At 35.3% G+C, this 26,058-nt stretch overlaps 1 protein-coding gene and 1 long non-coding RNA gene across 5 annotated transcripts in view; one reads left to right on the top strand and one right to left on the bottom strand.

Moving 5' to 3' along the window:
- LOC117313955 (uncharacterized) overlaps positions 1–14,126 on the top strand; it is a 188,577-nt gene extending 174,451 nt beyond the window's left edge. The window contains exon 4 of one of the 2 annotated variants that reach the window (XR_012324335.1): positions 14,014–14,126. This is a non-coding gene — a long non-coding RNA (uncharacterized lncRNA). The remainder of the gene's footprint in view (positions 1–14,013) is intronic. The other variant, XR_012324332.1, reaches the window with a different exon arrangement.
- Positions 714–26,054, bottom strand: DEPDC1 (DEP domain containing 1). 3 transcript variants are annotated; one of them, XM_073788437.1, is made up of 12 exons: positions 25,947–26,054; positions 23,727–23,992; positions 20,526–20,682; positions 19,986–20,104; positions 19,435–19,565; positions 18,106–18,153; positions 15,471–15,611; positions 13,299–14,150; positions 12,686–12,858; positions 10,616–10,792; positions 3,390–3,575; positions 714–2,695 (listed from the first exon to the last, which is right to left on the bottom strand). In XM_073788437.1, exons 2-12 carry the CDS (start codon positions 23,957–23,959, stop codon positions 2,555–2,557), a joined length of 2,358 nt encoding a protein of 785 aa, XP_073644538.1. In that variant the 5' UTR covers positions 23,960–23,992; positions 25,947–26,054; the 3' UTR covers positions 714–2,554. The 3 variants fall into 3 exon arrangements, with proteins under 3 accessions (XP_073644538.1, XP_019775574.3, XP_019775575.3); XM_019920015.3 differs by lacking the exon at positions 25,947–26,054 and adding an exon at positions 25,767–25,932; XM_019920016.3 differs by lacking the exons at positions 13,299–14,150; positions 25,947–26,054 and adding an exon at positions 25,767–25,926.
- Between the last annotated feature and the right edge of the window lie 4 nt (positions 26,055–26,058).

The following is a 26,058-nucleotide window of genomic DNA, read 5'->3' as shown; positions in this document are numbered from 1 at the left end:
GTGGATCACTAAATGACAACAATTAGCAGAAGCTGTTGGGAATGGTTGGTGGCAATAACTTCTGGGACCAGAACTACAATTCCCTGTGCATTGCCACAGATTTACTATTTCACACCCTCTCCCTTCAAACTTGCAATATCTTCCCCACCATGCTTTACTCTCAAGTGTTGACTCTGATTCTTATTTCCTGAGAAGGCAAAAGCAACTAGAAGATACTTTTTATAAGCACTCAACATCAAATCAACCCATCAATATTTGAAATTAAAGACTCTGCCCTTTTTTTCTGATACAACGGTATCTGTCCATGCTCTAGCCAAAGGTTAATAAGGCTTCTATTTGTGTAATGTGTCCTGTATGCTTTCACATATTCAAGGATATTGCTTCTGAAGATATTAATGCTTTCCTTCCTCATCAAATTTTCTCATTATATTAGACCAGGTATTTTCAACCAGTATGTACAATCAGAAGCTGTGTTTCATGACTAAAAAATAGTTTAATAAGACTCACCAGTTGTTCACAATTTTGTTTTGGTTCCTTTCTGCTCAAAGCAATTGAGAGGACTGTATTTTTGCTAAGATCTCTTCTATTGTTATAATTCTAGGTATTTCTAGTATTAATTTCTAACATTTAATAGAGTGCCTATTCTATACTAGACATTGTGCTAAAAACTTCTCACAAATTATTCTATTTAATACTCACAACAATCCTAAGGAACAGGTACTATTATAATCTTTATTGTACAGATAAGAAAACTGGGATTTAGAGAAGTTAAATAACCTGTCTCAGGTTACACAGTAAACAGCACAGTAGGATTCAAATCTGACTTCAGAGTTCACATTATTAAAGTGTTACATCATGTATTTTGTAACCTCAATTGCGGCACATTAAGGGAGATCAAAATTTATATGTCTTTATAATATTTATATATTTAATATCAATCAATAAATATAAAATTAAATTGTTATAAAACCCACAATAGTTTTTATCTCAATATGCAACATAATTCACATTATTACATACCTTTAAACAGAAAAACTTTTAGTATACAAACACCTTGGGAAGAATTGTAATTCGCTTCAATATTTTTATAGCTAAGGTTTCTGGGCAAAAGATATAGTTATTTTCTGTCCATATTTTTAATAAAAATATTAATTTCAAATGGAACATTGTCATTTTACAGTACAACATGACACTGAAAAATCAAAACAGTCATTGAACAATAAGTGTCTATTACATCCCAGGCATTATGTATATCTTTACACTTACCAAATAGATATTAAATAATCTTCAGAAAAATGTGGAAGAATAGCTGCTTCAAGTTTGTACGCAGTTAGTCAAGCAGAAATTTGTAGAACCTTCTATTAAGATGAGAGGGATTTACGCTTGGCATTTTCTTCCAATGAAATAATAAAGCCAGTGTGAAACCAGCTTGACATTTTATTTATAAAAAGTATTTAGGGCACTGATTCTCAAAGGTGGCTGAATATTGGAATCACCTAGAGAGTTTAAAAAATACTGAGGCCTATATGCCATCCATTAAAATTTTGATTTAATCAGTATAAGGTAGGGCCTGAGCATGTATTATTTTAAAACTCTCCAGGTGATTCTATTATGCAACAATTTGAAAACACTAGCTTAGGAAATTGTTGCATAATTAAAAAGGTTAGTCTTCAGTTGAATGAATCCTCATGACTTGATTTCAGGGGGTGTATTGTTTTTTTAAGTATCTGGTAGGTATATCTCCCTTGATTAGAAAGCAAATACTTTAGGGAAGAGGTTTTCTGGTTTATTCGTCATTTTCTCTCCACATCTTGAAGAATGAAAGGCACATAGTAGTTGCTAAATAAATATCTTTTAAATGAATACGTGATTGCCTTATACTTCTTTCATATCTTTATATTCTAGTAGATTCATGAAGATAAGAATGCAAAAGATATTTATTGAAAAAATGAATGACTGAAGCAGTTAGGGTAAATGTTTAAGGCAAACCAAAGTCTTATAATATATATTCATATTTTAAAAACACATACATATATAAATAGATAAAAAGTAGCAAAAGAACATATGAGTGCAATATTTAGCAGTTGAAAATTAATTCATTGAATTTTCAAATATTCTTCACATTCTTACACTTAGAAACAAAAGTAATCCTAAACAACTAGTTCTTTAAGCTAACATCCATAAGCACATGCAGATAAGTTTTTTTTTTTTTAAAGAATTACAGCTTAATCTTGAAGAGCAAATGTCATTTTTCAAAATTCAAGTAAATGAAACTTTAGCACACATTATGATAGCTTTTCCAGATAGTTGTATAAAAAACAAAAGATTATTTCTGATGAAAATATTTGGTATCACCTATTGTCACTTGCTCTCCATTGAGATTCACTAGTTTCTCAGCAGTTTCACATTGATGAAAACTATTTTGGCACTTCGTTACATAATGTTCTATTTAGAAAAACCTTATTGATAAAGAGACTTCCTTTTTAGTAGCTGAATTCTTAGATATGGCTTCACTTACCAAAGTTCCACAAGTATTACATAATTTTCAATTCAATTAGTATCTTAAACTACGAAACTTTGGTTTTCTTAAAATTAGCATTGGTTGCTTGATTGTAGGTTTGTCACCAAAAAGTGCTGCTTCACTTTCAGAGGTTGGAAATCTTTTCTGATATATCAAGGGATATTCCTTCTGAAACTTAAAAATGAGGTGAGGAATTAGAGGGTATTTAACATTATTATCTGAGCTGAAGCCACTGGTCAACATTTTATAAGGATTCAGTGCCTTTCTCAAAGATGTATTACAGAGATCAGTATCCTTTCACTTTATTCTTGCTTCTCCCTCCACTTTCTCACACATGAAAGGTACCCTGTAATATTTCTTAGAGTCCAGTTAGCATTAACATCTAGGATTCTCTTCTGCTGTTAATTCTCCTAAATTCCAGATGTTCTTCCTTCTCATTGGTAAAGCCTATGAAGGTCGCAAGGATCTAGTTAGTACATTTCGTACTTCTTTGAGTGTCTCAGACCAGGAATTGGACTTGCCAGAATCATGTGGCTACAGGGTTTTGATGTAGAGCTAAAAATTCTAAATGGTAATGATGAGTCACTAAAAGTTACATATTATAGTCCTAAGTTTATAATTATTTTCCCAGGGTAATGCATGCTTTAAACATAAAACACTGGAAGTAAAGGAGAGTATCTGTTATTATGGTTATTATGAAAATTTCAGGACAGAGTAAAACCAGGCAGGTAGTCATACATAGCCTACATATATGATATTTAAAATTCAAAATATTAAAATGAGAAATTCGATTCTAAATGTCATTAAATAACAATCAGCAATAGCATATTAGAAAATATTTACGATTGAAACTTGTTCATTCCCTTACCTGTTTTAGTTTTTTCCTTTTCTCCTTCACAGGCAAACTCTTATTTTTAATAATATTCTCTAAAAGTTCTGCAACTGCAGCTTGAGAGGTAGAAACTTTTTGTTCATCAAACTCCTGAGCACTAATTTGTTTACAGTATGAATAAGTTGGCAAAGGAGCAATCACTCCATCTCCAGGATTTTTAATCTGTAATGAACAAAATGATACATACAGTCAAATCTATTAATTCTGGTCATGTTCCTATTTGGTAAAGGGTTCTTCTGATGGGTTTTAATACCTATTATTTTGCCACCAAACATTCAACACTTTAAGAAAACTGTATTATGCAGCAGAGTAGCAATAAGTCAGTAGGGTCTCAATCCCAGCCCTACAACCTACTAGCTTTATAACCATCAGAAAGTTATTTAAACTGGTCTTGGTCTGTCTCCTCACCTGTAAAATGTGAATGTACGTGAGATAATGTATATAAAATGCTTAGCACACAAGTATTAAATAAAGGTAGCTAACACCATTAGAACCAATAACCATGGATTTTATTCTTTTAACTACAAAACATTAACAAAGTGATATTTTAATTCATCTTAAAACATTAACGTTTTGAAATGGTAATAAAGGGTTCATCTACTATTTTTGAGATGTAAGAGCATGGGCAGGGCCCATAACATCTGTAGACAAGGTGATTAGGAACCAAGATGGCAGAGTAGAAGGACGTGCTCTAACTCCCTCTTGAGAGAACACGAGAATCACAACTAGCTGCTGGACAATCATTGACAGGAAGACACTGGAACTCACCAAAAAAGATACCCCACATCCAAAGAAAAAAGGAGAAGCCACAATGAGATGGTAGGAGGGGCGGAATCACAGTAAAAACAAATCCCATAACTGCTGGGTGGGTGACTCACAGACTGGAGAACACTTATACCACAGAAGTCCACCCACTGGAGTGAAGGTTCTGAGCCCCACGTCAGGTTCCCAACCTTGGGGTCTGGCAATGGGAGGAGGAACTCCTAGAGAATCAGACTTTGAAGGCTAGTGGGATTTGATTGCAGGACTTCGACAGGACTGGGGGAAACAGAGACTCCACTCTTGGAGGGCACACACAAAGTAGTGTGCACATTGGGACCCAGGGGAAGGAGCAGTGATCCCAGGGGAGACTGAACCAGACCTACCTGCTAGTGTTGGAGGGTCTCATGCAGAGGTGGGCGGTGGCTGTGGCTCACCCTGGGGACAAGGACACAGGCAGCAGAAGTTCTGGGAAGTACTCCTTGGTGCGAGCCCTCCCAGAGTCCACAATTAGCCCGACCAAAGAGCCCAGGTAGGCTCCAGTGTTGGGTCTCCTCAGGCCAAACAACCAACAGGGAGGGAACCCAGCCCCACCCATCAGCAGTCAAGTGGATTAAAGTTTTACTGAGCTCTGCCCACCAGAGCAACAGTCAGCTCTACCCACCACCAGTCCTTCCCATTAGGAAGCTTGCACAAGCCTCTTAGATAGCCTCATCCACCAGAGGGTAGACAGCTGAAGCAAGAAGAACTACAATCCGGCAGCCTGTGGAACAAAAACCACATTCACAAAAACAGACAAGATGAAAAGGCAGAGGGCTATGTACCAGACGAAGGAACAAGATAAACCCCAGAAAAACAACTAAATGAGGTGGAGATAGGCAAACTTCCAGAAAAGAATTCAGAATAATGGTAGTGAAGATGATCCAAGATCTCAGAAAAAGAATGGGGGAAAAAATGGAGAAGATGCAAGAAATGTTTAACAAAGACCTAGAAGAATTAAAGAACAAACAAACAGAGATGAACAATACAATAACTGAAATGAAAACTACACTAGAAGGAATCAATAGCAGAATAACTGAGGCAGAAGAATGGATAAGTGACCTGGAAGACAAAATGGTGGAATTCACTGATGCGGAACAGAATAAAGAAAAAAGAATGAAAAAAAAATGAAGACAGCCTAAGAGACCTCGGGGACAACATTAAATGCAACAACATTCGCATTATAGGGGTCCCAGAAGGAGAAGAGAGAGAGAAAGGACCCGAGAAAATACTTGAAGAGATCATAGTTGAAAACTTCCCTAACATGGGAAAGGAAATAGCCACCCAAGTCCAGGAAGCACAGAGAGTCCCATACAGGATAAACCCAAGGAGAAACACGTCGAGACACATAGAAATCAAACTGGCAAAAATTAAAGACAAAGAAAAATTACTGAAAGCAGCAAGGGAAAACTGACAAATAACATACAAGGGAACTCCCATAAGGTTAACAGCTGATTTCTCAAGAGAAACTCTACAAGCCAGAAGGGAGTAGCATGATATACTTAAAAGTGATGAAAGGGAAGAACCTACAACCAAGATCACTCTACCTGGTAATGATCTCATTCAGATTCGATGGAGAAATCAAAAGCTTTACAGACAAGCAAAAGCTAAGAGAATTCAGCACCACCAAACCAGCTCTACAACAAATGCCAAAGGAACTTCTCTAAGTGGGAAACACAAAAGAAAAGGACCTACAAAAACAAACCTCCCAAAATTAAGAAAATGGTCATAGGAACATACATGTCGATAACTACCTTAAACGTGAATGGATTAAATGCTCCAACCAAAAGACACAGGCTTGCAGAATGGGTACAAAAACAAGACCCATCTATATGCTGTATACAAGAGACCCACTTCAGACCCAGGGACACATTCAGACTGAAAGTGAGGGGATGGAAAAAGATATTCCATGCAAATGGAAATCAAAAGAAAGCTGGAGTAGCAATACTCATATCAGATAACATACACTTTAAAATAAAGATTGTTGCAAGAGACAAGGAAGGACATTACATAATGATCAAGGGACCAATCCAAGAAGAAGATATAACAATTATAAATATATATGCACCCAACATAGGAGCACCTCAATACATAAGGCAACTGCTAACAGCTATAAAACAGGAAATCGACAGTAACACAATAATAGTGGGGGACTTAAACACCCCATTTACACCAATGGACAGATCATCCAAAATGAAAACAAATAAGGAAACAGAAGCTTTAAATGACACAATAGACCGGATATATTTAATTGATATTTATAAGCATTCCATCCAGAAACAGCAGATTACACTTTCTTCTCAAGTGCGCACGGAACATTCTCCAGGATAGATCACATCTTGGGTCACAAATCAGGGCACAGTAAATTTAAGAAAATTGAAATCATATCAAGCATCTTTTCTGATCACAACACTATGAGATTACAAATAAATTACAGGGAAAAAAACGTAAAAAACACAAACACATGGAGGCTAAACACTACATTACTAAATAACCAAGAGATCACTGAAGAAATCAAAGAGGAAGTCAAAAAATACCTAGAGACAAATGACAATGAAAACATGACGATCCAAAACCTATGGGATGCAGCAAAAGTAGTTCTAAGAGGGAAGTTTATAGCTATACAAGCCTACCTCAAGAAACAAGAAAAAATCTCAAACAATCTAATCTTACACCTAAAGGAACTAGAGAAAGAAGAACAAACAAAAGCCAAAGTTAGCAGAAGGAAAGAAATCATAAAGATCAGAGCAGAAATAAATGAAATAGAAAGAAAGAAAACAATAGCAAGGATCAATAAAACTAAAAGCTGGTTCTTTGAGAAGATAAACAAAATTGATAAACCATTAGCCAGACTCATCAAGAAAAAGAGAGAGAGGACTCAAATCAATAAAATTAGAAATGAAAAAGGAGAAGTTACGACAGACACTACAGAAATACAAAGCATCGTTAAGAAACTACTACAAGCAACTCTATGCCAATAAAATGGACAACCTGGAAGAAATGGACAAATTCTTAGATAGGTATAATCTTCCAAGACTGAAACAGGAAGAAATAGAAAATATGAACAGACCAATCACAAGTAATGAAATTGAAATTGTGATTAAAAATCTTCCAACAAACGAAAGTCCAGGACCGGATGGCTTCACAGGTGAATTCTATCAAACATTTAGAGAAGAGCTAATACCCATCCTTCTCAAACTCTTACAAAAAATTGCAGAGGAAGAAACACTCCCAAACTCCTTCTATGAGGCCACCATCACCCGGATACCCAAACAAGACAAAGATACTACAAAAAAAGAAAATTACAGACCAATATCACTGATGAATATAGATGCAAAAATCCTCAACAAAATACTAGCAAATAGAATCCAACAGCACATTAAAAGGATCATACACCATGGTCAAGTGGGATTTATCCCAGGGATGCAAGGATTCTTCAATATACACAAATCAATCAATGTGATATACCATATTAACAAACTGAAGAATAAAAACCATATGATCATCTCAATAGATGCAGAAAAAGCTTTTGACAAAATTCAAAACCCATTAATGATAAAAACTCTCCAGAAAGTGGGCATAGAGGGAACCTACCTCAACATAATAAAGGTCATGTATGACAAACCCACAGCAAACACCATTCTCAATGGTGAAAAACTGAAAGCATTTCCTATAAGATCAGGAACAAGACAAGGATGTCCACTCTCGCCACTATTATTCAACATAGTTTTGGAAGTTCTAGCCACGGCAATCAGAGAAGAAAAAGAAATAAAAGGAATACAGACTGGAAAATAAGAAGTAAAACTGTCACTGTTTGCAGATGACATGATACTATACATAGAGAATCCTAAAGATGCCACCAGAAAACTACTAGAGCTAATCAATGAATTAGGTAAAGTTGCAGGATACAAAATTAATGCACAGAAATCTCTTGCATTCCTATACACTAATGATGAAAAATCTAAAAGAGAAATTAAGCAAACACTCCCATTTACAATTGCAACAAAAAGAATAAAATACCTAGGAATAAACCTACCTAGGGAGACAAAAGACCTATATGCAGAAAAGTATAATAAGACACTGATGAAAGAAATTAAAGATGATACCAACAGATGGAGAGATATACCATGTTCTTGGATTGGAAGAATCAATATTGTGAAAATGACTATACCACCCAAAGCAATCTACAGATTCAATGCAATCCCTATTAAATTACCAATGGCATTTTTTACAGAACTAGAACAAAAAATCTTAAAATTTGGTTGGAGACACAAAAGACCCCAAATAGCCAGAGCAGTCTTGAGGGAAAAAAACAGAGCTGGAGGAACCAGACTCCCTGACTTCAGACTATACTACAAAGCTACAGTAATCAAGACAATATGGTACTGGCACAAAAACAGAACCATAGATCAGTGGAACAAGATAGAAAGCCCAGAGATAAACCCACGCACCTATGGTCAACTAATCTATGACAAAGGAGGCGAGGACATGCAATGGAGAAAAGACAATCTCTTCAAAAAGTGGTGCTGGGAAAACTGGACAGTCACATGTAAAAGAATGAAATTAGAGTACTCCCTAACACCATACACAAAAATAAAGTCAAAATGGATTAGAGACCTAAATGTAAGACTGGATACTATCAAACTCTTAGAGGAAAACATAGGAAGAACACTTTTTGACATAAATCACAGCAAGATCTTTTTTGATCTACCTCCTACAGTAATGAAAATAAAAACAAAAATAAACAAATGGGACCTAATGAAACTTCAAAGCTTTTGCACAGGAAAGGAAACCATAAACAGGACGAAAAGACAACCCTTAGAATGGGCGAAAATATTTGCAAACGAATCAACGGAGAAAGGATTAATCTCCAAAGTATATAAACAGCTCATGCAGCTCTATATTAAAAAGAACAAACAACCCAATCCAAAAATGGGCAGAAGACCTAAACAGACATTTCTCCAAAGAAGAGATACAGATGGCCAAGAAGCACATGTAAAGCTGCTCAACATCACTAGTTATTAGAGAAATGCAAATCAAAACTACAATGAGGTATCACCTCACAACAGTTAGAATGGGCATCATCAGAAAATCTACAAAGAACAAGTGCTGGTGAAGGTGTGGAGAAAAGGGAACCCTCTTGCACTGTTTGTGGGAATGTAAATTGATACAGCCACTATGAAGAACAGTATGGAGGTTCCTTAAAAAGTTAAAAATTGAATTACCATATGATCCAGCAATGCCAATACTGGGCATATACCCAGAGAAAAGCATAATTCAAAAAGATACATGCACCCCAGTGTTCATTGCAGCACTATTTACAATAGCCAGGTCATGGAAGCAATGTAAATGCCCATCGACAGATGAATGGATAAAGAATATGTGGTACATATATACAATGGAACATTACTCAGCCATAAAAAGGAATGGAATTGGGCCATTTGTAGAGATGTGGATGGATCTAGAGACTGTCATACAGAGTGAAGTAAGTCAGAAAGAGAAAAACAAATATCGTATGTTAGCGCATATATGTGGAACCTAGAAAAATGGTACAGATGAACCGGTTTTCAGGGAAGAAATTGAGACATGGATGTAGAGAACAAATGTATGGACACTAAGGGGGGAAAGCGGTGGGGGGGTGGAGTGGTGGTGTGATGAATTGGGCAATTGGGATTGATATGTATACACTGATGTGTATAAAATTGATGACCAATAGGACCTGCTGTAGGAAAAAAAAAATATGTAGACAAGAGAAAGAATTGTAGGGGATAGTTATAATTACAGTAAGTCATGGCAATATTAGAATAGTATGTATAGGAAGAAATATGAATATGTGTGTTGGGCAGCTAAGGACTGAATATAGCAGACATCTGTTGTTTTTGGTTGCTTAGATTCTTTCTCTCCTTATAAAAGTTCTTCCCATTCTACTCCAACCATCCTTACCTTTCGTGAAGAACAGATTCTTCTCTAATCTATGTAGAGCCACTCAGAGAATGGGCCCTCTCTTCAACCCACTCACCCTCAACCACCTAAAGAATGTGCATTTAATCTAGATTTGGCCACTCTATGTATATACCATTAACTTTTCAAATTGGAGGTGAGGAATGGTTTTTTTTTTCCCTTTGGATGGCAAATATAAGTCTATGACTCAAGAGCTTTAATCAGCCATATCCAATCATGTGAAGGAGCCATTTTTCAAATATAGGACCGAAATGGAAATAAGTGATGAAGGGATGGAAACAGTCCTATTGCTATTTGAATATCCATATTCTGTCTACATTCTTGACTTTTGGAGGTTATTTATGTGAGCTGATAAAGTCTCCCTTTCTGATTAGGCTAGTTTGAGATGAGTTTGCCACTTACAACTGACTAATGCAGAGAATTTTAAGACTTAGAATACATACATGGCCCTTTCTTAAGTAGTCAAGATGTTTCTCCACTGCAGTCTGTAGGTAAGAGGGTACTTGGAGAATTTCCTGTTGATGATCCATCAAGAAAGAAACTAATCGTGCAGCAAGAAGCTCATCAAGATCTACTTCTTCAGCACAGCGTAACACACACCGAGAGAAAGTATGTATCATCTAGAAACGTTAAAAGATGTGAATTTAAAAACTTAAGGTTTTATATAAATTAGAATACCAGTAATTTCTAGGTAGTATTATGCTAAAGGATTGAGATAAAGTGATAAGCAGACTTCAGCTTACAAAATGAGGACAATAACTTATTACATTAGAAAGAATAAAATGCCAATTTTTTTATAGTGCTTGTTAAGTATTTCCTTAATATAAATTCCAAATGATTACAGAAGGCCTAGCTTTTTCTTCAGTTTTGTCTCAATTTTATCACTAAACACCTAGGTTCCATTAATACCATACAAATATGGTGCTTAAAGACTGTTAGAGAACAGTGACTTATTAAATTAACCCCATAAAAGCACAGATTAGGAGAATATATAAACACAAGTGGTTACAAGGTTGGCATCATTTATCTTTTGAAATTGGAAAACAGTTTTTAATGCTATTCTATTAGTCTTTAAAAACAATTAGTACATTGTATTTTTCAATTCCATCATGACAATCTTCAAATCCTGGGGTAAATTTTGTGTTTCAAAACTAATTTACTCTCATTCATGTCCATATAACCCACCAAATATAAGACACACACATGTACACACGCACACATAAACACTCACACACCTCATTCTAAAATAATTTGAATATCAGAATTGTATTTTAAGTATTTTGCACATAATAGATGGTGAGCATATTTATTGAATTGAAATATTTTTGGTTTTATTCCTACATGCCTGGCAGGTTTTCCTATCTTCTTCCAATGCTCAGTCCTCAGCTTTTATTCTTTGTTTGCTCAGCTTTATAGAACTCATTTACTCCTATAGCCTCAACTACCACTTTTACAAAAAATATACTTTCTGCCCTAATATTTCTTCACCAGATTCATTTCCAACCTTCTGTCTGTAGGATAAATTTCACTTAGATATTCTATAACCTGAATCTCAAAAAGTGTAAAATCAAAATTACCTCCTTCTTACTCATATCTCTCTAAATATCTTTTCCTACAAACTTCCCTATGCTTTTTAATGATGCCACAGTTACTTAAGAATAATTCTTCCTCTTTATATTAGGTATGTCGTTTTATTAAAAAACTGTCCTTAATAAGTGGAAGAACGGAGCTTAGCTACAGATTCCTTGCTACAAGAACAATCTGTAAATTGAAGCTGTGCTCTGAGGAAGTGGCAGCTCTTTATAGAAAGACAGAGAGAGAGAGAGAGAGAGAGAGAGAGAGAGGAAGAGAGAGATAAAGAGAGGGAGGGAAAGAGATATTAGAGATACTATTTCAAGAGTTCATTTCCAGTCAACATCTGCATATAAATGCCTTGTTTCCCTCATCTTCATATGGAGCCTAAGACTGCTTCACAGTACCTCTCCCAACTTCCTGCCCACAATGACAAGCTATCCTAATTCACATAACACATCAAATACAACTTTCCCACTACTACAATATCTGAAACACTTTGACTTACTACACATGAATTTCCCATTAATTCTTTATTTCACAGGGTTATAGTGCCCTTTGGCTTTCAACAGTGCCTACATCTCCTCTTCCTTCCCCACCAAACAGAATTGGCTCTAGGCAATATAATATGGTCTGACAGTTAACCACTATGAAGTGATACAGCGTGAGTGAATAGGCAAAGTCCTTAGGTAAAGATCAAGATGTGAAAGTATAAAAGACTGGGCACAAAGGATTAATGCACCAGTATTCTGCTGCTAGGAAAGGTTAGACTTTCAAAAGCCTTTTTTTAACTCAAGAATCTAGGATTTCAAGACCATGACATCACTTGAGTAGTATGCTTAGATGGTTTGGTCTTCTTTCTTTCTTTTTTTTTCCGGGGGGGGGGGGGTGCGGTGCAGTTTATGAACTGGACTTATTCTTTCCTTAAGAAATCAACTTACCAGTGACCTTGTACCCATTGCATCATGAAGTTGGGGCATATCAACATTTTGACTCATTCGCGAAATCATGCGCATTAAAAGTTGAAGCCGTCTACGATTTGGTGGGGGAAGTAACAAACAACACAACTGTAGTGCATCGATGGCAACCCTCTCTAAATGAGGTTGTAGCAAACCTAGAAGGCAAATTAACCCCCAGAAAAAAATCATCAATGACACTAGCTGCTTTCATACTACCAGCATATAGTTATATAAAGAAGGCAAAATAATATTTTAATATTTCGTTTGACTATTCCCAGAAATTTCCACATTCTTCAAAAGCATGGTAAGATACTCATTATTTTCTTCATAACCCATTGGATTATGAAGGATTGAAAATCCTTCACTTATTACAAATAAAGTGACTCAGAATAAGTGCAATTTAAGGGAAAGAAAAGGAGTGCTTTAGGTAAGTAGAATAAATCTTGGTTATGCCATGACAAGTCTTTTACAATATGAAACTTTCCTTCTGGAGGGAAAAAGTAAAGCAATTTCAGAGAAGAAAAGCCAGGTAAGTGAAACAGGGTTAGTAAACACTAAAAGTTAACATTACATGCGTTGAAAGCATCAACCTTACTTTGTGTGCCAGTCAACATAGAGGAAGCTGGAGGTAAAGAGTTTTCTGAAAGTTCTATTGTACTTTTGCAGAGTCTTTTATTGACTGTGGTACTAGACTCTCCGAGTTCACCTTCCATAGCTGTTTGCACACTTGTGCTGCCTTGTCCAAGATTTGGTTTCATGATAATTTCAGCCACTGGCATATTAATATAACTATTCCTTCTTGTACTACTTCTTAAAAGTAAACTCTGAGATCTACAAAGCTGTTTTGACTTGCACTTTCCATTACATAACTCCTCTTGGTCTTGAACGGTCAAAGTAGAGGTTCTTTTAAAACTAACACAGAGTGGTTTTTGAATACTTTCCTCTGAATGAAGATGCATTAGGGATTCCTGTTTGGTCTCAGACTCTAAAAATTGTTTATTATTTTGTCCTTTTATGTTCAGAACAGATTGATGGAAGACACTGGAGACCTCTTTACTTGAACTCCCTGGTAAATCTATAATTCCTTCTAATGAATAGCACCTTGGTTTGATGCTAGAGGATAGAACATGCATACTACTTAAGCCTATTAAATTATGACAACTTCCTCCCATTATGTCATTAACACTGGCTCTTCTGTTTTTTAAATTAACTAGCTGCATTTTCTTAGCATAGTTTTCTTGAAATCCTTGATCACTTATCTGCAGTCTCTCAGTAGTATCTGATTCTTCTTTGTTTTTGTCTTTATGAAGCAGACTGAGAAGAAGACACTCAGTTGATTTGAAGGAATTCAGACTGTTTAAGTGAAGGATTTTTGAAGACTGTGGATCATCTTGGATTTTATGTATCCCACTGGGTCTATCTGAAACTGTGACGTAGCCACAAACAACTACCAGGAAATGAAACAAAAATTAAGATGCAACTGTATGACAGTGGACAAAAATAAAACAAAAACAAGAGTAACGTTAAAAAAACAAAGCATCACTATAGTACATATTGTTAGTATAGTACAAATAGCAGTTGCTTAATTCAGAAGCCACTTAAATAGGACACATGCAACATTCAGTTACAAAGTGCAAGACTCGAGGTTTTCCAAATTGTGATGAAAATAACTTTAAAATTTATTTCAACAATCTAATTAAATGGATTCAGTCAAATACATGAAAAAATATCTACTTTCAGTCTATAAGTATTAGAAAAATCTTAATTATAAGACAACTGTAGTTTAATAAAACATATATATCATTTTTGTTTCTGCTACCTGGTATAGAACTCCTAAACCCCATGGAATTTCCAGTGACAGGAGTCTTTTGTTATTCACAATGAGCCTATTAGAGCTAGCCTCAGTTTATGCTAATGAGGTGACTTAGGCTTAGCCCTTCTTGGAAGGTTGGAACTTTTAGCCTTACCTCAGACCTCCCTGGAGGGGGTGGTGGGGTAGTGGTGGTTGGTGGAGGTCAGACTTAGTCAACAATGAGCAATGATTTAATCAACCATGCCTATGTAATGAAATCTCAGTTAAAACTCTGAAACAACACAGCTATGGGAGCTTACCAGTTGGTGAATACATGGACACGCTTGTGGGGGATGACATTCCTGGAGAGAACATAGAAGCTCTGCACAACCCTTACCCCCATTCCTTGCCCTATATATCTCTTCCATTTGGCTGTTCCTGACTTGTATCCTTTATAATAAACTGGTAATCATTAAGTAAAGCACTTTCCAGAGTTCTGTGAGCCGTTACAGTGAATTATTAAACTTCAGGGGGTTGTGGGAACCCCTAACTTGGTAGTTAGCCAGGCAGAAATGTCAGTAAACCTGAGGACCTCATTTGCAGCTGGTGAATGAAGTGAGGGCAGCATTGTGGAACTGAGCCCTTGATCTCTGGGGTCTGAGCTAGCACTGGGTAGTTAGTATCAGAGCTGAAAGACTTTGTCCTCAACTTTTTGGGGTCTGGGTTAATACTGGGTAGTTAGTGTCAGAAATGAACTGAATTGTAAGACACCCTATTGGTGTAGAGAATTGGTGTTGGAATGGTATATTTGAATTACTGGAAAACAACATAACAACAACCAGAGTATTCCTGAAGTTTAAAATAATTTATAGCCTGCCACCTTCATGTTTACCTATACTTTTAGATCTTTTAAATTATGGGGGACTTGGAAACTAATAAAATACATTTAAATAATAAATAAAAATCTATACATACCCAAAATGTTCACAAATAATTCATAATATTCAAAGGTAAGTAGAGGTTCAGGGAGATCTAGAAAATAATCTGCAATTGTTCTGAATACATCTCGTTCAAATCCAACATAAGTTGGATTATTCATATCATTACTTCTTGGCCCTAAGTAGAGGCAAAAAATTAAAAAAAAAGATGAAATATAATTTATTTTAAATATAGTTTTTAAAGATACTTATAAAAAGCATAAAACATATACTTATTTCATGAAGGAGTTATGTTTAACAAATTGTCACAATTTAAAAATTTAAAGGGTTGTGCATATCTCATTCCTTCTCACCATCTTTTCATTAGAAATCACTGCAACTATTAGCATTTTGTTTAATTTTAATATTTATATGACTGAAAAATTGTATATAAAGCAAAATTTGAAATATATTTTAAAAGCATCAGGACAGCTTATTTTAATGGGATTTTATCACAATTCATTTTATAAAGCAAAGATTATTTGGATTATGCAAATAATTCTTTCAAATTGTCTTTTGTAAATTTACATTTTTGTGATTAAATTTTGCCTGACGTGAAGCATACCCTGAATGAGTTTAAATAATATCTTTACATCGCTGTTCCATTAGCTTAACATTATTGAAATAATCATGTCTACTCATTAGTATTTTCCTCAGAAATAAATTCTGATCTTATGTTACAGGTGAGGAAACTGAAGCTCAGAGCAACTTTCTCAAGGTAAAAGAGGTTTGGTGGCAAAGCTAAAATTAGAATCTAGAGCAGTATAAAGCGAGAGCAAGTCACAGGATCTTGAGGTTTAATAGCATTTAAAGTGTGGTCCATGGACTACATAATCAGAATCATCCAGTGTACATATTAAAAGTATATATAATCTCCTCTAAACAGTCCAGAATCTATCAGAATTCCTATGGAGCTAGGAATTACTGATCTAGAAATGTTTGCTTCTGGTTCACTAATTAAGTAGTTTCCTAACACGGAGCTGGGCATCTTGCTGTAAGAATCTTCTGAGACATGATTTAAAAAAAAAAAAAAAAAATCCTGACATACTGAATCGACTGAATCTGAATATTTGCTGAGTTTCTCTAGCGACTGTGATATGCACTCAGATTTGAGAGTTACTATGTTATCTTTCAAGTTAACACACATATACACACTTAATAGCTTAAAGGCTAATAAGGATTTTATGTGGAACAAATAGACGATTTTTCTGAGGAGGATATAAGAAATATTCTTAATATGTAGAATAAAAAAATTGATAATCATTAAAAGTTTTCTAAGATAGAAAATACTTTACTGGAATTAAAAACACAGAATTTACAGTTAGAGAATCTAGGTTTGAATACATAGCTCCTTATGTATCAGAAAAAAAGACTTTCTAAGCCTTAGTTTTCTCTTCTAGAAAAAAAATTATGAATAGTATACTGATCTTTGATTCCTGTATGTCACAGGATTACAGTGGGGGATTAAATAACAAACAAGTTAAGTAAAAGTCTTAATATTGCCTCTGGCTAGACATATTGTTGTTAAACTGGAATTTAGTAAGCTATATCTTGGTATCATTTATGTGTAATGTGGACTGAGAAGAAAAAGAAACAAATCCCTAAAGATGGGGCATCAGAGAAATCCCTGGAAGTATGCTATCTGAGTTGCTAATCATGAGCCAAGGTATGAGAGAGAAGGACAGTTACGTAGCGAGAAGGTAGAAAGAGAATCTCAGAAATCTTTAGCTTCTGATCAAGATCTTTATCTTGAATTGATAACTTTTTTCTATAACTAATATTATTTACTTATTGCTAGTTATCCTGTTATTTTGTCATATTGACACCCAGTGGACAACAAGGGAATATATACTTATCCTGAACATTAATAAAATACTAATTTTATAAAAACTAGAAAAATACTTTTGTAACAAAATTATTAAAATATAATTTAACTTTTGATGATTTAGAAGCATACACCTCTGCATATTTTAAAAACTGATTTTTGAGAGCAATTAGGGTTTTGTACTAGAACTAGGGTCTTAAATTATAAAACTCACTTATCACTGATCACTATGGAAAAAACTTGAAGAATGAAATGCTAAAAAATGATCTGATTAATGACAGACCATTTTTTTTCATAAACATAAAAGTCCCATTAATATATCCTATGGAGTAGAAGCATGTCATGAAACACCAAATGTTGAAGCCGTGTACAATGGCAAGGGGACTGAAGTGGGTTTTATAAGACTTCATTTCTGACGGAAACTTTCAACTTACCAGCTGCATTACTTAGAAGTTGCTATTTGAACTCTCTGGACTCACTAAAGCAATTGATGTAGATTATACCTAAAAATCCTCTGAGATCCTCTAGCCTATGATTTTATGATTTATGAGAACTGAGTCATAAATGACGGGCTTGGATTATAAAATCACTATCTGCATAGAAAAAGTTAAGGACTCTATAACACACTCCACATGCAAAGAAGTGTAATCAGTTCTACTAGATATTCATTTAAACATCAACAGAAAGAATATAATTTAATTTTATCAGGACTTTATAAATTATTAAAAATAATTCCTTGCTTCTTATTAAATATTTTATCAATATAATACACACACACACACACACACACACAGTTTGTTTAACTTACAATTTGCTAGGCACTTCATGGCAGATAATACCCAGTGAGGAAGGTCATCTACACAAAAAATTAATAGTGTTCAATCATACAGTTATGATGATAGTATATTTAAAACTTAACACTTATTATATTATATAATTATACATACATGTGTGTATACACACACACACACACACACACACACACACACACACACGTATGTGTACCAGCAGGATTAAAAATGATTACATATTTAATAAGACATAGGGCCAAGACAGTATTTTACAATACAAGTTTAAAAAGTTAGCTATGCTATTTGAATATTACTGATTTGAGTGAGACCTATGATTGAAACAAGCTATATTTGAATATTAAGGTACTTTCGCAGTGAGGCTTGCTTAAAATCTTTCAATTGCCACTATGTGAAACATGACACATAAGTGTAGCATTTTTTTGACACAAACACAAAAACCACACATACATTTGACTTGAAAAGTTAATAGTTATAAAGAATAGAAAGCTTAGATGGAGAGCATATAATCAAGTTATTTTAGGTAATGAAAGATACAACTGGTCCAAAGCTACAAGCATACACAACATAGTTCTTAAGTTTTAACATTTACTTTTTTGCTCCTACAATTAAACCCTCAAAGTTCTTGCCCACAAAAAGAAACTCAAAGTAATGCATGTCAATTAATTCTACAGACAGCAATTGATTATAAAAAAATGAGCCAACATTTTCAGTAAATTTATTAATACATTTCCTATAAGCTTTCCAATACATCTGGCTTAAATTATTTCCCCAATTGTCCTATCTTATATCTGAAATCAATATATTATATAAACACATATATAATACAAAGCCAGATTTCTTTAGAATACTGTTCATGAGAGTTTTGACTTATTTTATAGGGTGTTACTTTGGTTTTGTATGTATGTCTTGACCCCTTTAAATTTGTATATAACTTCTCATGTAAGCTCCAGGAAGGCATGGACCATTTCTCTCTTGCTCATCACTAATCTTTAGCATAGTGCCTGGCACATTGTAGGTCCTCAATAAAATGTGATTAATCAATAGTTTTAATTATATTTGCATATCTTTTGGATGCTTAACCCTGTCATTAAAAAAAAAATCATTCAGGAATCCACCTTAAGAGCTAAAATAAGTGTGAATAATATTCATTTAAAAATTAGCCCACTATGATTACTAAAGCGCCTCTGATAAATCAGTAGTCTCCCTGACGTTCTCTCAACTGAAGTATTCTACTTTCTACATTTTGGTCTCTCTTTATCCCCACAATAGCTGCAACCTTTGTTAGCATGTTTAAAATGATTCCAACTTCTTTTATTGATACCAACCTGATTTGTCTTGCAGTATAACTACTCCGTGCTTACTTGTATTGGTCATGTTGTACATTATACATTGAGGAATTACTTGCTTGGGATTTATGACTTCTTCTAGGGATGACACACCTAAAATTGTTTGCAGGCTAAATAGGAGAAAGAATACAAACTGTTTTTCCTCCATAAAATAAGTGGAATAGAATACAAATATGAAAGAGTTTGAATGGAAAACAAACAAAGCTTTTGGAATATTTTTCTTAAATCAACCTCTAAGACTTATATTAGTATTTACTTTAAAATATCTTAATAACCGTTGCAGGATTCCAATATAGACCCCAAACTAGAGCTACAACTTTGAGTCAAAGAAAAAGCAAATTATATTGAAAACATTCTACTTCTATTGTACCAGAACTATCGCAAGAATATTTATTAAGAAACACATATACAGGTTAAATTCTAAGCTTTGCAAATTAATTTGTTCTTCCTCAACTGCATATCTTGATGAAAATATCAAATTAACATTCTAAACACCTCAGGAACTTGCTTATAGCTTAGTTATAGCTTACTAGATCAGAATAACATATCTCCAAGCTTCTTCAACATCTTTCTGGCTTATTTCTCTATTATCAATGGAGTTTTCTTGATGTTCATTGATTATTTCACAGTTCATTTTCTCTGCATTTTCCTGAAAAAAGAATTACTTTGGTTTAATATGGTATGCTCACATTTTGGAGATAATGAACTGACACCACTTCTAATATTTAGTAATTCTATTAGTATCAGCCCATTGTGGAGCTGTAAGGTGTCACTTGAAGAAATAATGCAATATATTGTAATAGAGCTTTCGGTTTTGCAGCTTCCTCCACCACCCTCAAATTAATTTAAAACAAAACATGCTTAAATTATACAAATACTATTTCAAGTACGTCCCACTACCATTTTTATTTTCGTTTCTGTGAGTTCCAAACAAATTTACACATACATTTTTAGAATATAATATAGTTAAGAGATTCCAAGTATTGGCTTCAAATATTAATCATTCACTTTTAATGATTCTATTATTAAGCACGTAGTAATTATATTTAAACTAGTAAAGGATGTTTTACCTGAGAGAAATGTAATCCATGCTTTTTAGGAGTTCTCCGAGATAAGTTTCGTAATTTAAAAATACTATCTTTATCTTTGGAAAAGTTCTCTATTCTGTTTTTTCTCAATTCTGGATGCCTTCGTGGAAGAGTTTTAAGTGGAGAATTTGCAGGAAATCTGGTTTAAGAATAATATGCAATTAAATAATGTGAGATCATAAACAAACTTTTAGTGCCATTTATCTTAAAAATAACTTAAAAAACTGGATTTATTTACATTATCAAGGAATGAATCTTCTACATAAATTAATTTTCCCATTAAACCTTTAAAAGAATTTTAATAGTTTCCTGCTTTCTTTAGTAAACTGTATGTATTTCAAAGATACAAAAAAGTACAGAAAATAATATAAAACAACATCCACATAGGTAACCATCAACCAATGCAACTATTAACATTTTACCAAGACTTCATTATCTTTTTAAATTTTTTTAAATTAAAAAAAATTTTTAATTTATTATTATTTTTAAAATTTAATTAATTAATTAATGGCTACGTTGGGTCTTCATTGCTGCGCGTGGGCTTTCTCTAGTTGTGGCGAGTGGAGGCTACTCTTCATTGGGGTGCGCAGACTTCTCATTGCAGTGGCTTCTCTTGTTGTAGAGTACGGGCTCTAGGCACGTGGGCTTTAGTAGTTGCAGCGTGTGGGCTCAGTGGTTGTGGCTTGCAGGCTCTAGAGCGCAGGCTCAGTAGTTGTGGCACACAGGCTTAGTTGCTCCGCGGCATGTGGGATCTTCCTGGACCAGGGCTTGAACCTGTGTCCCCTGCACTGGCAGGTGGATTCTTAACCACTGCACCACCAGGGAAGCCCCATTATCTTTTTTATTAATGAAAGAAATTCTTTGCTAATTCTATTTCTCTCTTCCTAAGGGAAATCATTAACCTATAGTTAGTGTATTTCCTTCTTGTTCATGTTTTCATACTTTAAATAAATATACATAAACAATATCTCTATGGTATCTTTTAACATACATCAAGTTTATGCATAAGTTTTTAGTCACCTCAGAAGTTTTTTTCTTATTCCTCTGTCCTAAAAATAGTTTCTTATATTCTTTCAGAAGAGTTTTATTTTCATATTTAGGTATTTAATTTATGTATAACTCACACCAAGTTTCTTTATATGTAAGGGTTTATATTCTCAGCACTTAATGGTCTTAATTTAAATTTAATTAAGCCCAGATAATCAGGTAAGGCAATTCTCTTCCTCAAAATTGACTTGGACCTTTACATTATCAAATGAACTCTAAAATCTGCTTGTTAAATCCTACAAAAAATTATGTAGGGGTTTTGAATGAAGATGCACTGAATTTATACATCAATTTGGGAAGAAGTGACTTATTTTTATGACACTAAGTCTTTTCATTCATGAACAGAATATCCTTCTCCACTTATTATTTTAAGTACAATTTGATAATTTTCTCCAGTAAGGTCTTACACATTTTTGTTATACTTTATTTTTAACTACGTCATAGTTTTGTTAACCACTATAAAAGCACTAGAGGTAGAGAGACTAGTTGAAGAGTTATGCAGAATTCCAGGTAAGAGAGAATAGTAGTCTCACGAAAAGAACATTCATTAAGAGAAGTAGACAGATCAGAGAATACTGAGGCAGCATGATAGACATGGTTTGATAATTACATCAGATTTAAAGGGGAGAAGGGAAAGAATGAAGGTAACTACAGGGAAGACTGTGCCATTCATTCAGATATGGATATAAGAGGTCAGAATTTAGGTTAAGAGATGTTAGTGATTTTCCATATACTATATTTGAAGTGCCTGTTTAATAGGCAAAAGTGGGCCTAAAGCTCAGGAGAGGTATTTGGGTTGGAGGTTTGAAAATCATAAGAAAAGTAAGTGGAGACATGGTATGAGATTGCCCAGGGAGAGAGGTGAAGGGTAGACAAGCCTAGGACCTTGAGGACAGTGAAAGCTAAAGGATGAGCAGCAGCATAGGAACTCAAAAGGTGACTGATGAGTTGTAGAGAGAGGAAAGATTTGTAGGGTGTTATACAAGATATTCATATGCTTGTTATTGCAGTTTACTTGTATGACATATCATCTTTGACACATAGGCAAGAATCAATTTCTACATTTCATTTGAAAAGTACTAATTTTGCAGAGTAAAAAAACATGGGGGGCTTTCCTGGTGGCGCAGTGGTTGAGAGTCCGCCTGCCGATGCAGGGAACACGGGTTTGTGCCCCGATCCGGGAAGATCCCACATGCTACGGAGCGGCTGGGCCCGTGAGCCATGGCCGCTGAGCCTGCGCGTCCGGAGCCTGTGCTCCGCAACGGGAGAGGCCACAACGGTGAGAGGCCCGCGTACCGCAAAAAAACAAAACAAAACAAAACAAAAAAAACCCACAAAAAAACACATGGGTATTAGAATTCAAAGACCTAATTTAAGGGATATATAATCAAGAACTCCGGGTACGAGAGAGAAAAATCAATTATGGGGCCTGAGGGAGTCAGAAAGGCCCCACAGATGCTACAATACAGCTGACATGAGAAGAAACGTGTTTACTAATCTGATGAATGTGCACATGAACATATTTCAGACCAAGGGAATAAAATTTGTTGACGCATAGTCTCAGGCTCTTCACCTGTAAGAAGGAGTTAATATTTTCCTTGCTGAGCTATTCTAGGGATTAAACAAAGAAAACATGTAACTCATAAAGTAGGGCTTCTGGTATATGATAAATTCTTAATAAATAATCTCTTCAACCTGTGGTATATTTCTTTTGTTAGTTATTATATAAAGTTTGCTATTATTTATTTCATCACATGTGTTCTTAGATTATATAGATTACATATCACTTGAAGGTAAGGACCTGTGAGAACTTGTCATGTAATTCTTAAATCTATGAAACTAAAGGTTGATAATGTTCTGTCCTTGACATGTTACAGAGCTTTCAGAATATGTAAAAGTGACACTATCTCATTCTTTCCTCCCAACTCCTTATTTTATTATAATTTTTAATTGTGCAGCAATAACCTTTAACTAACTTTAACTTTTAAATGGTTTTAATTGGACTAAGAGCAGTAAGTTTTCTGCAGAAAATATTACTTCCCCTGAAGAGGCTGCTGTTTTAGTAAAAGTATTAGAAGTGGAGTGAAACTTCATTGTTAAGTAATTCAGTTTTGCAGTTATTTCTTTGTTTAGTACCTGAATAGCTGACTGTTGTCATCAAGATTTTCTGATCCCCATTTGCCTTTGATATCTTCAATGACATGGTTCTTCAGAAATTTTCTCAATAGCTGGATAGTCTGTTGCCTTGTAACCTCAGGACCAAAATTGCTATTATTTCTTAATAGGTCATAAAGCCAGTCTACTGCTTCTCCTGCTGTAAAACAATTGCCATATTTTTTAAAGTGTTGCCTGTGTTTCCTTAGAGGCATTCCCGCTCGAAAAGATGTGGTAACTTCATTCCACTGCAAATAGAAAGGAAAAAAATTTTTTTTAATTAGACAAAGAAAATTCTCTCATTCGCATCTTGTTAAATCATTAAAATTCATGAAGAAATCACTTGTCTTATTTGTGCTAAAGAAAATTTTACATCCCATACTGATTTCTTTTTATTAATTCTAGTATTGTAATAATATTTTTATGTAATAGTTTTGGACTACAAGCACTTCACTGGCTGGTTGGCTTACTTAGGAAACCTAGGAATAAAGGAGAACTACAATGAACCTGCCTTTAGTCCTCAACAGAGAAAGCATTTATTCCTGTTTCTTCCTGTTTCTTTAACCTCAACTAATATTAATAATATGATAGTAGCATTTGTGTCAGACATTATGCATTACACTCATTATTTCACTTTAATTCTCACAATTCTATGAATAGGTACTATTACTATCCCATTTTCAGATAAGGAATATGAAGCACAGAGATATTTAATAATTTGACAAAGGTCACACAGCTAAAACCCAGGCATTGGATTGACTCTAGAACCTGTACTCATAACTAACTATGCAGGCCAAACAAAACTCTTTGCAGGCAATAGTTTTATTGGTAAAATACCTTTAATTAAAGTATTAATATACCTTTAGTATATTTACTAGTGAAGATCCCAATAATTTACATAGAACATATGCGGTAAGTTAAGTTTTAAGTCTACTGTTTGTTTAATGACGCTGTGATATATCTACATTTTCAAAAGATACACTTTCCAAAACTGTTTTCAAATTACCCAAACTTTTGGGTTCGTGGCAGGTCTACGGGGAGTGGTATAGAATAAACATATAACTTTTTAATTAAAAAAATCTTACATTAGAGGTTAAGAAATCTGATTTGTAACCCCAACTATGCTACTACTCGCTATGCTACCACTTATCTAACCTATGTGGTCCCAACATCACAGCACAGAATTTAAGGGCTGAAAACACAATAACTGTATTCTTTTCTTTCCACACTTCCACATTTCATATATTATTCGAGAAACTTATATTGAGCTGCAATTTATCCAGAGAATAAGTTGTTTGTTATTCTACAGATCACAGCACACTTTCACATACAGTATGTCTACTCTAGGACATCTTTTAGCCTGGGTATGTATCATTAGCTGTAGTTTACCAAGGTGGAAACTGATGCTCACAGAAGTGACTCTCCTAATGTCACATAACCAGTGGCACAGTATCCTCTTGGATTGATGATCCAAATACACAAGCCACTCTATGCAAGTACAAATCCAGTGACTACCAACAGTGGTTCCTGATGGGTATTTAAAACATTCTTAGTTATGAAATAGCTGTTACTGAGTGGCATTCAGTCGGTGCATCCTGCATTAAATTCTACAGGACCGGCTAAACGAAGCTGTCACAAACAATCGGGCTTGCCCCCAGTCTGACCCTACAAAGCACTGGAACTCAAAACTCTTCTCGAATCCTTATGCGGGTAGAAAATCAGGCGTGCGGAGCGGCTAAACTCAGAATATTCCAAGACATTTCAGAGGACGCCGACAGCACCAAGAACAGGGGTAGCTTCAGAAGCTGACTCCGATGCGCCCACCCGGGGTGCCCGGAGCAAAGGAGGGGGACAGGCGTGTCCTGCAAGGGTCCGCGATATCCGTGAACTCCCCTCATTCTCCTCTTCAGCCACCCAAGAGGTTCTGGGACCTATCCCTCCGCCCGAGGGAAAGCTACAAACGTTCTCACGTAAAAGCAGCCATCACCCCGGCTGGCCAGTCTCGTTCACGCGCGGTCTTACCAGCCTGGTGGCCCGATAAGGCCCGGGAGGCACACCCTGATTTTCCATTCCTCCCACTGGGCCCGAAGGTCTGTCAGCGACCGGTGCCCGGCATGGCGGCGCAAGGCGACACTCAGCCCCCGAGAAGCCGGCGGCAGCGCAACCTCCCACAACCGTCGGCCCCGCCATCGATTTGAATACCTCAGAGGGCTGCGCTGATTGGCTGCGCCGTTGGGCCACGTGACGCGCCGCCCTGACCCCGCCGCCGTCGGCGTGGGCTGTGGACTCTTAAGGGTTTCGCGCGGGGCCGTGG

Source organism: Tursiops truncatus, chromosome 1 (genome assembly GCF_011762595.2).
Source record: "Tursiops truncatus isolate mTurTru1 chromosome 1, mTurTru1.mat.Y, whole genome shotgun sequence".
Classification (NCBI taxonomy): Eukaryota; Metazoa; Chordata; class Mammalia; order Artiodactyla; family Delphinidae; genus Tursiops; species Tursiops truncatus.
This window is presented reverse-complemented; position numbering and strand designations above follow the sequence as displayed.